General features: G+C 31.5%; 1 protein-coding gene across 1 annotated transcript in view; it reads right to left on the bottom strand.

The window, feature by feature from the left end:
• Positions 1-323: 323 nt before the first annotated feature.
• The window catches only part of LOC127710850 (uncharacterized), a 41818-nt gene continuing 28217 nt past the window's right edge, over positions 324-13924 (bottom strand). Inside the window, exons 2-7 of the mRNA XM_052216807.1 lie at positions 9800-9895; positions 8307-8618; positions 6947-7056; positions 5278-5464; positions 3284-3427; positions 324-2203 (exon numbers count right to left, since the gene is read on the bottom strand). Coding sequence (XP_052072767.1) covers positions 2091-2203; positions 3284-3427; positions 5278-5464; positions 6947-7056; positions 8307-8618; positions 9800-9863 — 930 coding nt within the window. The 5' untranslated portion in view covers positions 9864-9895 and the 3' untranslated portion in view covers positions 324-2090. The remainder of the gene's footprint in view (positions 2204-3283; positions 3428-5277; positions 5465-6946; positions 7057-8306; positions 8619-9799; positions 9896-13924) is intronic.

The raw sequence follows: 13924 nt of genomic DNA, 5'->3' as shown, positions 1-13924 counted from the left end.
CTCTATGGAAAGTCTGTAACTGTTTGAAATTGAGTGGATATAAGAACCCCACAAAACATACCAAATTCCACCTTTTATTTCGTATTTGAATGTACAAAAATCAATCAAAGTCGTAAACATCTATCCGAATATTATTGGTTATCGTGCTATTAAGAACGCATTGTGACCTCACAATTTCCATTGAAAAAGCACGTATAGTACAAACTCATATGCAAACGAAAACATATGATCTGACCATATACATATACGTGCACTTGCATAAGATCGATTTCTATTCGACGCAGTTCATATATCTGAAAAATTCTGAAAATCTCAACTTCAAATACATTTTAAAAATGTTTTATTAATTCTTAAAAACCACAGTTGTATATAAGTGTAAATAAAACAAAAACAAAAACATAACACTATATAAAAAAAATCAATTAACTTCTATAAAATAACACAAAAATAAAATAAAATAAACGAATAAGACATTTAACAATAAATGGTGAAATTCTTGATTGATCTCGGACAATCTCCCATGTATTTGTTTTTTTCGAGCATTCCGATAACATGTTGGCCTGTGCTGACGTTTCTCCGATCTCAATTTAACTTTTAAAAGCCTTATATTTCTCAACAAAACTTTTCTTCACCTCGAAGTGTAATTAATAGTTTTTATTACACTTCCCTTTAAAATGCCAGCTTTTGAGCTTCAGTGCGAAGTTTTTGAGTGGCTAATACGAGGGACATAATTTACTCCATCCAATGGCTCAACGGGAGACGATATTTTGAATGTCACTCTCTCTTGTAGACCAATCAAACACCCATAATTTAAAGGACAATGAAAAAATTTACAACAATAATTTGAAAGACGATCCTCAGGTTCTACGTTTTGACCATATATATAAATTGTAAAAAATACTAAAATATATGTTGCTCCACTTTTGTTGTTTTCTAATAACCGGAACGTTGTAATGCACACGCCGTTATAGTTTTTATATATTCATATTAAACATGAATGATAAAACATTCAGTATGATGAATTAAATAACACGTAGCCTGAGAGGTTGATAGAGCTGATTGGTATCCCTCGAAAAAAAAAACAGCTGCGCCATGAGCGCATGATACGCCCGTCGTCTTGTGTGTGAATTTTTATGCAATAAGCATAAATAGTTTCTGACATACGGCGTGACATGCGAAAACCCCCCCCCCCTTTTTTTTTTACAAAAAACTCAATATCTCTAAAATAAAATTTTGAATCAAAACCAAAAAGTATACAGATCTTTAGATTAATATAACTAAGAAGTGTGTAAAATTTTAAGCAATAATCATAAATCGTTTTTGAGATACGGGGCGACATGTGAAAAACCCCTCCTCCTTTTTTTACAAAATACTCAATAACTCAAAAATAAAATTTTGAATCATCACCAAAAAGTATACAGATCTTAAGGTTAATATAACTAAGAAGTGTGTAAAGTTTTAAGCAATAGTCATGAACTGTTTTTGAGATACGGCGCGACATGTGAAAAACCCCTCCCCATTTTTTAACAAAATACTCAATATCTCTAAAATAAAATTTTGAATCATCACCAAAAAGTATACAGATCTTAAGATTAATATAACTAAGAAGTGTGTAAAGTTTTAAGCAATAATCATAAATTGTTTTTGAGATACGGCGCGACATGTGAAAAAAAAACCACACACTTGTTTTAGTTACTAAGTCCCGTAACTCAAAAAGTTTTAATCTTATTATCACCAAAAAGTATACAGATCGTTTGACCATCATAAGAAACAACTATGTTAAGTTTCATGAAATTTGGATAAGTCATTCTCAAGTTACGGTGCGACATGTTTACGCCGGACAGACAGACGGACAGACAGACAGACGGACGGACAGACAGACGGACAGACAGACAGACGGACGGACGCCGGACATTTGTATACCATAATACGTCCCGTCAAAAATTTGACGGGCGTATAAAAACCACTGTCATGTATTTTCGGGTAAATAATATGCTCTATCACCCTCGCAGCTATGTGTTATTTATTTAACAATCACTTTCATCCAGCCGTTGTTTTACAGTGCAAATATGACAAAGATAAATTTCATTTTATTTTTCTCTACGTCTTATGATTTCATTTGTTAATGTAACCATTATGTACTCCGTTGGGTTTTCAGTAGTTGCTGTACCGTTGCAGGTTGGACAGTTTCTGTACAAACAATCTGGAAGAAAAAAAACTCATCAAACATACCAGGCGTATACTTGTGTGCGGAGTCTTTAAAATACGAGAAGTATTGAATATAATAACACCTTATGTAAGAATCCTGGGTTTTGATTGGTTGATAGCCAGTGTATTTTTCACCAATTTACTTTTATCAAATGAATATCGTTCATTTTTAACAGCGCCGGGGTATATGCAAAAAGGATATGCCTTTCTTACCCTCTCTGTCGTGGTATTTGCCAAAAAATACTCTATCCGACTGGACGCTTGTAATGTCACGATCATCAATGCGTTTTATGTCACGATCATCAATGCGTTTTGTACGTTAACATTCGGTGTAATTAAACAGATATAGCATGTTCTTGAGGGGTATTTGCGAAAAATACCCCTCCTTAACATGATATATCTGTTCAAAACCCACCGAGATATGTACACCCCATGAGAAGGATATTATCCTAATGTGAACATTGAAGGTGAATACATCGAGAAGAACGCAAATATGTGTACAAAAATCGTCCTTTCTTAAAGTTGTATAAAAATATAGTAAAAAAGATGAGTGCCTTATAAAAATATTATTCTTTTAACCTGCACAGATAGACTTTTGAATTGTTTTGTTTTGGGAAATTGTAACATGTTAAGGAATTGGTGAAGTTATCCGAATAATGGTGACCCGAAAGATCAGTAGATTTTGTATGTCGATAATTTTTTCCATTTTTTTTAATCAATTTGCAGCAAAGATTAACATTTTTAGATTTCAGTTTCACAAGCTTGTAATGGAATTATCTCGATACTGAAAATAAAACATCGTGTATTTGCATGTATATTTCTACTAACACAGTTCAACAAATTATTTCTTTAAAATGTAAAATTGATATTTAGAATTAACTTTTAATCAGTACCGTCACCGGCATTGTTTTATTATTGATTTTGTCGACTCTATCATAAGAAGAGTGCATTTTCCTTTGTTCTCGTTCACCATATTTCCCACTGCATTGACGTAAGATAACTAAATGTTTACAATGCATTGAATTACGTAAATTATAATCAATTATATTCATGTTGGTTAAGAAGATTTACTCACATATTAATACAATAACAACGAGAATAGTAACTAGTATACTTGGGACGACAACATAAATTTCCTTAGTAAAATGTCTGGATGTCTGGTTTTTAAAAGAAACGTGCGTTGTATTCGGAGTATAACTGTTCACTTGTTGAATGCAGACTGAAAAAAAGAAATAGTATCGCTAAACGATAAGATATCAAGTTCATCAACCTTCATCCAAAGACACAAGCACTGTAGTGGAGGGCATCATTCGCCTGATTAAATCATGACTTATAAAGTATATTAAGCAGTTTAAAAATAAGAATTATCTTTATCTAAACATTTGTCACATGCATATAGACATCGATACATTTGATATTTTAAATCCTTTCATGACATGTTGTCCCTTCTTGTTTGAATATAGAAACGTCATAAGAATGAAAAAGATTGATTGTTATTGGCTTTGAACTAGCTATCAGTAACTGCATAAAAAAGAAGATGTGGTATGATTGCAAATCAGACAACTCTCCACACGAGACCAAATGACACAGAAATTAATAACTATAGGTCACCGTAAGGCATTCAACAATGAGAAAAGCCCATACCGCATAGTCAGTTATAAAAGGCCTCGTAATGACATGTAAAACAATTTAAACGAGAAAACTAACGGCCTAATTTATGAACAAAAGAATGAACGAAAAACAAATATGTAACACAGCAACAAACGACAACCACTGAATTACAGGCTCCGGACTTAGGGCAGGCACATACAGAATGTGGCGGGTTTAAACTAGTTTGAAGGCACCAACCCTCTCCCTAACCTGGGTTATCTAGTGGTGTAAAAGTACAACATAAGAACAAACTATATAAATCAGTTGAAAAAGGCTTCACTCATCAGATGGATACAAATAAAAATACATCTACCAAAAACACAGAGTGGACGTGGACGGGTACTTGTACATCCCAAAAAAAACAAAAATAAACTAAGTACAGATCTGAGAGTACTCGCAGTTACTGAAAGCCAGTGTCTTTTTTGTTGTTAGGGACGAGGGATGGATAGATACCCTGCCACGTCCTGTTTTTGTCTAATGTTTGTCTTTGTATCGATCTAATGAGTTAAGCATTTTTCACCTGATTTTTATAGTTTGTTTTTATATAGTACTGTTACACAACTGTCCTAGGTTTGGAGGATGATTGAGCGCTCACAAATATGTTTAACCCCACCACATTCTGTATGTGCCTGTCCCAAGTCAGGAGCCTGTTGTTCAGTGGTTGTCGTTTATTCATGTCTGTCATATTTGTTTTTCGTAAATTGTTTTGATATAAATTAGGTCGTTAGTTTTCTCAATGCATATGGAATTGTTTCATATTTTTCATGTCGGGGCCTTTTATAGCCGACAATACGGTTTGGGTTTTTCTTATTGTTGTAGGCCATATGGTTGCCTATAATTGCCTACATTCACTGCATTTGAACTTTGGTGGATAGTTGTCTCATTGGCAATCATACCACATCTCCTTATTTAAAACATTCAAATTAAAACGGGAGAATGTGCCATACATTGACGAGTTCCGATTTCGCAGTGTTTGAATTCAGCAGGTCAAATATGGATGTAGTCGAAAAGAAAAGTAAATTGTTGTCCCTTTTTCATTGTATGTGGTGTTTTTATATTGAGCTAGTTTTCTTATCCTTTGTCTGTCAGGTTTTATACATTTATAATGGTATAAATCTTATTAACAAATATTTTGTATTGGTTGAAATTAAAACCTATAAAAGTATAGAAAACCAATAGAAAATGTCTCTTGTATTGTTACATTTACAAGTTAGGATGATTTGATTAAAAAAGTATTCTCGAATTTATTCTCAAATGCTAGGAGGTCTTTATCAAATTGAAATATATTGGAAATTAAGCTATGTCGGTATGTTTTGTGTCGCATTTGAAATGTACATGGTAATATTGACCTGTAGTCACAATTAGATGGTTAGTCTTAAATTTCCGGTTATTCTTTAAATATAAAATCACGTGACTTACTTTGACAATTGGTTGTCACGTTTTCTGTGAAATTAACTGGGTTTACTGTGCCATTGAATTCACATTTCACCATAAGTTCGTTCTTGCAAGTTTGTTTGTAAAGTTGATATTCTAACTCGTATATGGAGCTATAAACTATTCCGCTTAGATGGTATTTAACCAAATTGAGTTTTGATTTCAAAGTGACCTATAATTACAAAGTTAACGTAGTATGCTTTACGTAATTTGTAATAGTGTTAATTATATGATTTCTTATGCACAATTGGATAGGAAATATTATTTGAAATGTATATTTTTAGTGATACTTTGAGTATGCGTAAGTTTATTTTAAATGTAAACACTCATTAGTGTGTTTAAGTAACATATTAAGGAAATTGTGTAAATCTACATTGTAACCTCATTCCTTTATTCTAAACTGATCCGTGCCTTTTGATTTAATGTAATTTTTGTTATTGTAGACCACACACACAAGATTCACATTTAAGCCAATATAGCAAAGTTCTGATATTTTCTAAACAGAATTTGAACCCTAGCTTGCCTCTCTTTTGCATATATAATTTCTCAGAATTTGAACCCTAGCTCGCCTCTCTTTTACATATATGACATCGTGAAAACAATGTCTGCACTGCGTCCGGCACCCTTTTTTATTTTGTCAATAGAAATAAGAAGATGTGGTATGAGTGGCAATGAGACAACTCTCCATCCAAGTCACAATTTGTAAAGGTAAAGAATTATAGGTCAAAGTACGGCCTTCAACACGGAGCCTTGGGTCACACCGAATAGCAAGCTATAAAGGGCCCCAAAAATGACTAGTGTAAAACCATTTAAATAAGGAAAACCAACGGTCTAATCTATATAAAAAACGAGAAACGAGAAACACTTATGAACCACATAAACAAACGACAACCACTTAACATCAGGTTCACTACATTTAGAATACAGCGTTTATTAGTATATTGATGCCTATCCATCTTTCGTTGTAACACAATACATGTATTTAATGTAAACATCACGAGCGCAGTTTTGTAGATCTTATATTGTTTGGCTAAATATCAGATGACATATACATGTATGTGAAATGTGCTGGTAGCTTCTATAATTATATTTTATCCAATGCAGAGTGTCTATCGTAGAGTTGTCATATATTCTGGACATAAAATATAAACTTAGTTCAGTGATTGCAATTAAAGTATGCCTTTTTCAAAGTTAGGATATCGTCATTTGTTATCGTTTGTTATATCGTAAATTATTTGTTGTATGGAAAGTTTGGCGCTTGTATGCGTCTATGATAATTTATAAGCAACTCTTTTTGGACTCGGAACGATTTAGAGTGTTACATATTGAATACAAACAGGTATACTGTTGATCAATGACATGCGCTTCGGAGGCGTCTTTTGGTTATATTCATTTTGTCCTTGTTTGTTGCAGTCTCATTTTGCGATTATAATGATCCAATGCGTTGGAAAAAACTGTTTAAATAAACGTATGATTCATAAAACTCTGAAACGATTTTAAATCCTTGATACTGATACAATGCAATATATTTGCATTTGTATAAAACGTAGATAACTAAAAATATTAGCACTTTAACAGTATTTTAAAAGCCTGCAATCTACGTTTCATACATGACAAAAATATGAGTCCGAATATAGTATAAGCAGATACTTACTCCTATGTACAGCCAACATATTGGCAGGGGAAACACCTTTTCAAAATCTATGAGCACTTGCAGAAGACCCTTTTCAACACTAAAAGACATGTTTCTTGTAGTAGGAGGATCTAGTTATGAAAAATAAATAACATACAAACGGGAAAAAAATATGACAGAGTTATATTTATTCTAAATTCTAAAAATCATAGGTATAAGAAAGGGGAAATCACTTATAATACAGACTGCATAAACAATAAAACAACATAGTGCGAGTTAATTGTTAAGTTGTGATTGATTTTATTATTTAAACTAAGCATATGCCCACGGATGTCATAAATTGTTTGATGCACGCCAATTTCTCCCAACATGCAAAGGTAGGTAGGGAGCGGAAAAAGATTACTGTCATGATTGACTTTTGTTTGTTGTTTTGTTATGGGTCAGGCCGTTGGTTTTCTAGTTTGCGTTGTTTCACGGGGTCTTTTATAGCAGAATATACGGTTTGGATTTTCTCTGTGCTGAAGTCCATAAGGTGACACAGGAATGGCTGAGTTGAAGTCATTTTTAACCACGATTTTCAAAGACTGATATTTGAACCCGGCACACATTTTAGATGTGAAGAATAATTATGTCAAATTTCATAACACAACTGCGAGGAATTTGATAAAACAGCGGAAACGACTATGCTGAACTATTTGTTTTATGATTTTATTGTAAGATGTTCTGACTTGTACTTGACACACTTTCTAGTCGAGATAAATAATCATGTAGCGTTTCATTACCGTACTCAAATGAGTTAAGTAAATAGAGGACATCTTTTGTTGTTGTACGGACGAACGCACGAACGCATTGTTGGATGGACGGACACACTGATTTCTATAGTCCTTCTGTTGAGTAATCAATGGATGATAAGTGATATATCCGTATATGTCCGTATAAGGGACACTAAAGTAAAAACTTAAAAAAAACAAGGGCTCTCTTACAAAATTATTTAGTGATTACCAATCAACGTTTAGTCTTTACTTTAGAATATCAACAGTTCAAACTCCAAATCAATTAAGAAATATATAACGATAATTATAAAACAATATATGTTAAACTTGGTAAATATACAAGATTAAGAGAATACTTGCATCGCTCATGAACAAAGGAACCTATTTTGTTGTTGTGGTCAGTACCAGCTAAATCACTTACTATTGTCTTTGTTTCCATAAACAAAGTAACAAAGTGCTTTTTTGTACAGTTATGCTAATTTCAAGTTAATCACTTTTCTTTAAAACCAATGTCGATTAAGGGTCAGAAAACAATTTTTATTTTGTGTTCAACCTGCCTTTAACTTTATAATTGTAGTGTTTTAGAACATTAAAAATGTTTTACTTACAGTGAAATGTGTTTTCTTCCATTGACAAACTGTTAGTAAAGGAATCGAAGCCACAGGAACAAGTATACAAAACATTTACATCTGATTCTGATAAGTTTTTAATTATCAAAGAAAATGAGTAAGATTCTAGATATTCTCCATACTTGGTCTTGTTTGATGAGTATCCATTGTATACAAGTCCTTTATGGTCTGGTCCACCAGACCACTGACGTACAGGACACTCCTTTGACATCCATAGTTTGTCGTCTATTTTACAAACTAATACAATACTATGACCGAAGATAGCCGGGATTGTACTAAGCTTCCAAGATACTAAACACAAAACAATAAGGTGTAGATTTAGTTCACACTCTTCAGTATTACGATTTTGTGAATATGTGATAGCGCATACTAGACTACATAACGAATATCTGTTTATTATTTTCCGTATCGCATAAACCTTATAATAACAAAACAATTAACTATTTTCGATAGAAAATCGATTAAATGACAAAAGCATGGTTTGCCTTGAATCGTCACATTTGAAAATTAAACCCCTCTCTCTCTCTCTCTCTCTCTCTCTCTCTCTCTCTCTCTCTCTCTCTCTCTCTCTCTCTCTCTCTCTCTCTCTCTCTCTCTCTCTCTCTCTCTCTCTCTCTCTTGCCCTAGTGACAAATCATATCTTTCCAATTTGTATAAAAATAACCAAAGATCATACAATTACAGGCTGGGCCTTCCCTATTACCCTATTAATCAACATTATTGTTACGTTTTAAATAATTTCAAATTTTAGTAATAATAAATAAAATATAGTTGATTGTATAGATATAGTGGACACCAATATATTTAAACAAATATGTTACATTATGATTTATCATTAATCTTTGATGCCTTACAATTATTGAAGTTTTATGAGCTAACTACTTTGAAATCGACATCATCATTATGCAAATTTATACTATGACGTACTATACTAGTAGTAGATTTCATTGTGCATTTCTGTAATCTTAGTATTTTAAAAAGTTTATACGTTCAGATGTTTTTAATTTCGAAGATCTTTGAAAGCAGAAGTGAATGCTGTTTTGTTTTTAAGTTCATAGGAGATAAAAGCACGTGACGATCTCATTTTGATAAAGAAGTTCGCATAAAAGTCCCTTGCTTTATTTCGTATCAATTTTGATAAAACGACTTTATATCAATAAGAAAAACATGCATACTATCTAGTTTTCTTTCTGGTGTTTTGTTACAAATGATTTTTTAGGGTATGGACGTGTTTTATTATATTTTTAAACTTAGTGCATCCAATAAAAAACTGACATTCATTTCTAAATAGAGGGTTATAGTAGCGTGATACCTGCAAAATCCAAACAGCATAGTGTTATTATCCGATAACCAGAATACCATGGAATCTTTCTATGATGATATGTTATAGACAAGAGACATTTATCAATTCGCTAATGTGGAATGCTTAAGCACTGAATATCATACCTCAATATAGCATTATAACAACATACCTTTGCTGACAATACATGTTGAAGTCAAATACAATAACAAGAAAATCATCATACGATTAATCATGTTAGATTTCTGGAGAGGCGATACACACCAACCTAAAAATGAAGTAAAATTAATTTCTTTAAACTCGTTGGATATTTACAGAAAATAATACCAGCTTGCTTCTGTAGTGACAAAGTTTCAAAATTTAATTTTCAAATTTTACATTGTTATTAATGCATGATTAGCTAACCAAGATGCGCCTAGTCTTAGGCCGTGTTCACACAAAACGCTACGTACTGTAAACTTATTTACTACAATTAGTTTCATGTAATGAATATTGGTTTCACATTAGATTTGTTCTCATCTGTACAACGGTTTTAATTACCTGTACATGAAAATTGTTCACATCAGTAAACAACATGTACACGTAATTTACATGTACATTACATATAATTGAATTTAAAATGTCTCTGTAAATTTTGTATCAGTAAGGCGTAGACCAATTCATATATTTGTTTTTTGTTTTTCTATTATTTTTTTGGGGGATATTTTGTTTATATTAAAATTTTCTTTAAGAAAAAAATATATTTGTTCCAGGAGGGAAGTGGGAAAGATTGTTTGATTTCTTGAAAATGAAGGGCGGGGGGATTCAAAATGGAGCTTTAAAAATGTTCATGTATGCTATTGAAAAAAAAAAAATTTGTTTTTTCATTAAAGTAATTAAAAAAATGGTTTGTCCCACGAAGATGAATGGTCGGTATCTTAAGAAATTCGTTCTATTGATTTTGAGAACTTTGAGGGTTTGAAAGATGTCACGATCTGTTAAAACAGCGTAACAATAGGCGAAAAAAAGATTTTGAAAATGATTAATTGATTGATAAACGTCCAGTGGCAAATGTTTCATGCATGTTCAGGACGAGAATAAATTCTCAATGAATTATACTATAGGTAGGTCCTGAAAGGTGGAGATGGACGTGGCTGATTACTTGTACACCCCGCATAGCCAAACGAACGCATTACTTTAGCAAAGGTTTAATAGCCGATCGGAAAAAGATCTAAGTGACCATATTGCTATTCCCCAGTCATACATGGGGTGCTTTTGGAAATGAATAGTTTGGACTGGTACTAACTGTAAAAATAACCTTGTCCACGACATTATGAACATGAATATTTTGTCCTACAAAATACAGGACTTTGTAAGAAAAAGTTGTGTACAAAAAGTGAAAATAACTTTCGCGCTAAATGAATAAGCCGTACTATCAACCGGTGTAAAATGAATAATCTATCAGCAAAAAATCCCCCTTCCACTGAAAATCAAATGGTCCACTAAGGCTATTAAATATAATCATGTTTTTAACGGACCAATTTTTGAGTTTTTGTCATATAAATAGGAAAATAACTTAATTCATAATATCATTACAATCATATTTATTTGATATATGTTACTTCCTTCAAGGTTCACAATAAAAACCACGTTCTTGATATCTTGTTTATTAAACACATAACCCACACAAGGTCTACATTGACTATCGACTGCATGTAGTCAAAACCGGGTTTAAACTACATGTAAACATTGATTTTTATCAATATGAACGTAATTGAGTTTAATTTAAGTGTAGAGTACAGTTACACCTACACCACACTTGAGTTTAGCTCAATGTGGACACGGCCTAATATTACAGTTTTTTTTTGTTCCTATGTTTTTCTATTGTTAACCTGGACTTCCGAAATAATTGAACATTAACTAACTGCTTAAAATGTGAGACAAACAAATAATCTGCATTATATTAATGTATTGTTCAAACAAGACAGGATATGCAACCGTGAAAGACATTTTTCTATAATAATTGTTAGCACCGTATGTTGGCAACGAACGTTTTTGTAGCTTAAAAATCCCAAAGTCACCTTTCTGAAATGGCTTATTGAAATATATGCATTACCGTTGGTTTTCCTGTTTGAATTGTTTTACACAAGTCATTTTGGGGCCCGTTATAGCTTGCTGTTCTGTGTGAGCCAAGGGTCCGTGTTGTAGGCCGTACCGATAATTGTTAACTTTTTACACATTGTGAATTGGATGGAGAGTTGTCTCATTGGCACTCATACCACATCTTCTTATTTATATGTTACCATAATTTTGTTTACTTTAAATCATATTGATTGAAAGGATAGTAAACAAAAATATTTCTCAAACTCAAACAGTCTCCATCTACAGTACACATTTACGATGGGGACGACATGTAAATGTGTAAAACGCAAATATGTGAAAAGAGAGACAAAATGGGAAATGTATTCTGTGAATTTTCGATAAGTAATGATGTGTTATTTTCTTATTAGCTGCGCTACGATTTCAAATGAATTGTAACAAATATATGATAACAACTTAGTTTGAAATCCTTATGAATATCGAATGAACTATAACAATTTTCTAACAATGAAAGTTTCACTGGGAGCAGAATAAAAAAGGAAAAAACCAATTTTCCTCTTTTTTCCCTTCAATTTCTGACAAGTGCAATTAGTGGCTAAATTTGGACCAGAATGTAATAAATTTATTCTATAACCCATGTATTTGAGTAAAAAAGATGAAAAACGAAGACAATTCTGTTATATTTAATTTAGTATTTATTTGTTACATTTCAAAATAAATTTATACTGAATTCTACACTTAGCTGTACATTTTCAGTCAACTCTCTGTAAAGGATGCAACATAGAATAAATTTATTCTGAATGCATGGTGCTTTCTGTATATGATAATTTATAAAATAAATTTATTTTATAGAGCCCTTATATCTATTATTAGTTCGAGAAAAACAGAATAAGTTTATTCTACTTTTAATGTGATGCATGACTATATAACATAAATTTATTTTGAAAGTAAAGTTATCTGTATGGTGAGGCTAAAATACAGAATAAATTTATTCTACATTCAATGTGATTTATGATTATAATAATATATGAAATAAATTTATTTTATAGAGCCTTAACATCTATTATAAGTTCGAGAAAAACATAGAATAAATTTATTCTACATTCAATGTGATTTATGATTATAATAATATATAAAATAAATTCATTTTGAAAGTCCAGTAATCTATATGGTGAGGCTGAGACACAGAATAAATTTATTCTACACTCTAAGTGATTTAAAATTTATGATTATAATAATATATAGAATAAATTTATTTTGAAAGTAAAGTTATTTGTATGGTGAGGCTGAGACATAGAATAAATTTATTCTACATTCAATGTGATTTTTGTTTTATATAATAATATATAAAATAAATTTATTATGAAAGTACAGTAATTATGTTAAGGTTGAGACACAGAATAAATTTATTCTACATTGAAAGTGCTTTATGATTATTGTGATATAAATGAAATAAACTTTATTTGGAAAATCCTTTGAAATGTTTATCTTTTTTGCAACATAGGATGTTTTAATAATTGTGAATTTTGATAGTATTAAATATATTCACAAAATAATTAAATAAGTACATTTAGGAAACAGAAAATAATTACTCCATCAATGTTTCAACCATGATTAAAATAAAAAAACAGGATGGTATAGTCATTTATAAAAGTACTCGACATGATTAAACTTAAAAAAATTTAAAAGAAAATTCCAACGGTGTTATTTATTACAGTCATGACAGTCAAACTGATAAAGAATGTTTTGTTCATGATCATGAATTATACCTTTTTTCCGCTGTCATTTTTAATACTATTAAATATTCCAAAATGATTGCAATTATGATTATGTCCAATTTATCTTATCACAAATATTCTAGAGGAACAGTTCAGAAAGCATGTAAAACAAACGTAATGCTATATGGCCAAAAATCAATTTCCTTATTGTTTCGATTTATCATGTGATGGGATACAAACATTTTAAAAAATACATCAATTTGAAAGTCATTTGTGTTGTCTTATATAATCCTGAAGATTTTGTTTAATGTTTTGTCAATGGTCATCTGTTAGAATAATTCTGGGGTTTTTTTTCACACAAGTCTGTCTTCGTTATAATGTATTTGGTATCAATCGTTTGGACATCTGATCTTTTAATGATATAGCTGGAATTTTTCATCTTTAAACTCTTCTTAACTTTTCCAACAATTGTCTTTGTAAATGTCAGCTTTGTATCTTCT

Source organism: Mytilus californianus, unplaced genomic scaffold (genome assembly GCF_021869535.1).
Source record: "Mytilus californianus isolate M0D057914Y unplaced genomic scaffold, xbMytCali1.0.p SCAF_8, whole genome shotgun sequence".
NCBI lineage: Eukaryota > Metazoa > Mollusca > Bivalvia > Mytilida > Mytilidae > Mytilus > Mytilus californianus.
Note: the sequence above shows the minus strand (reverse complement) of the source record. Positions and strands in the feature narration are given on the sequence as shown.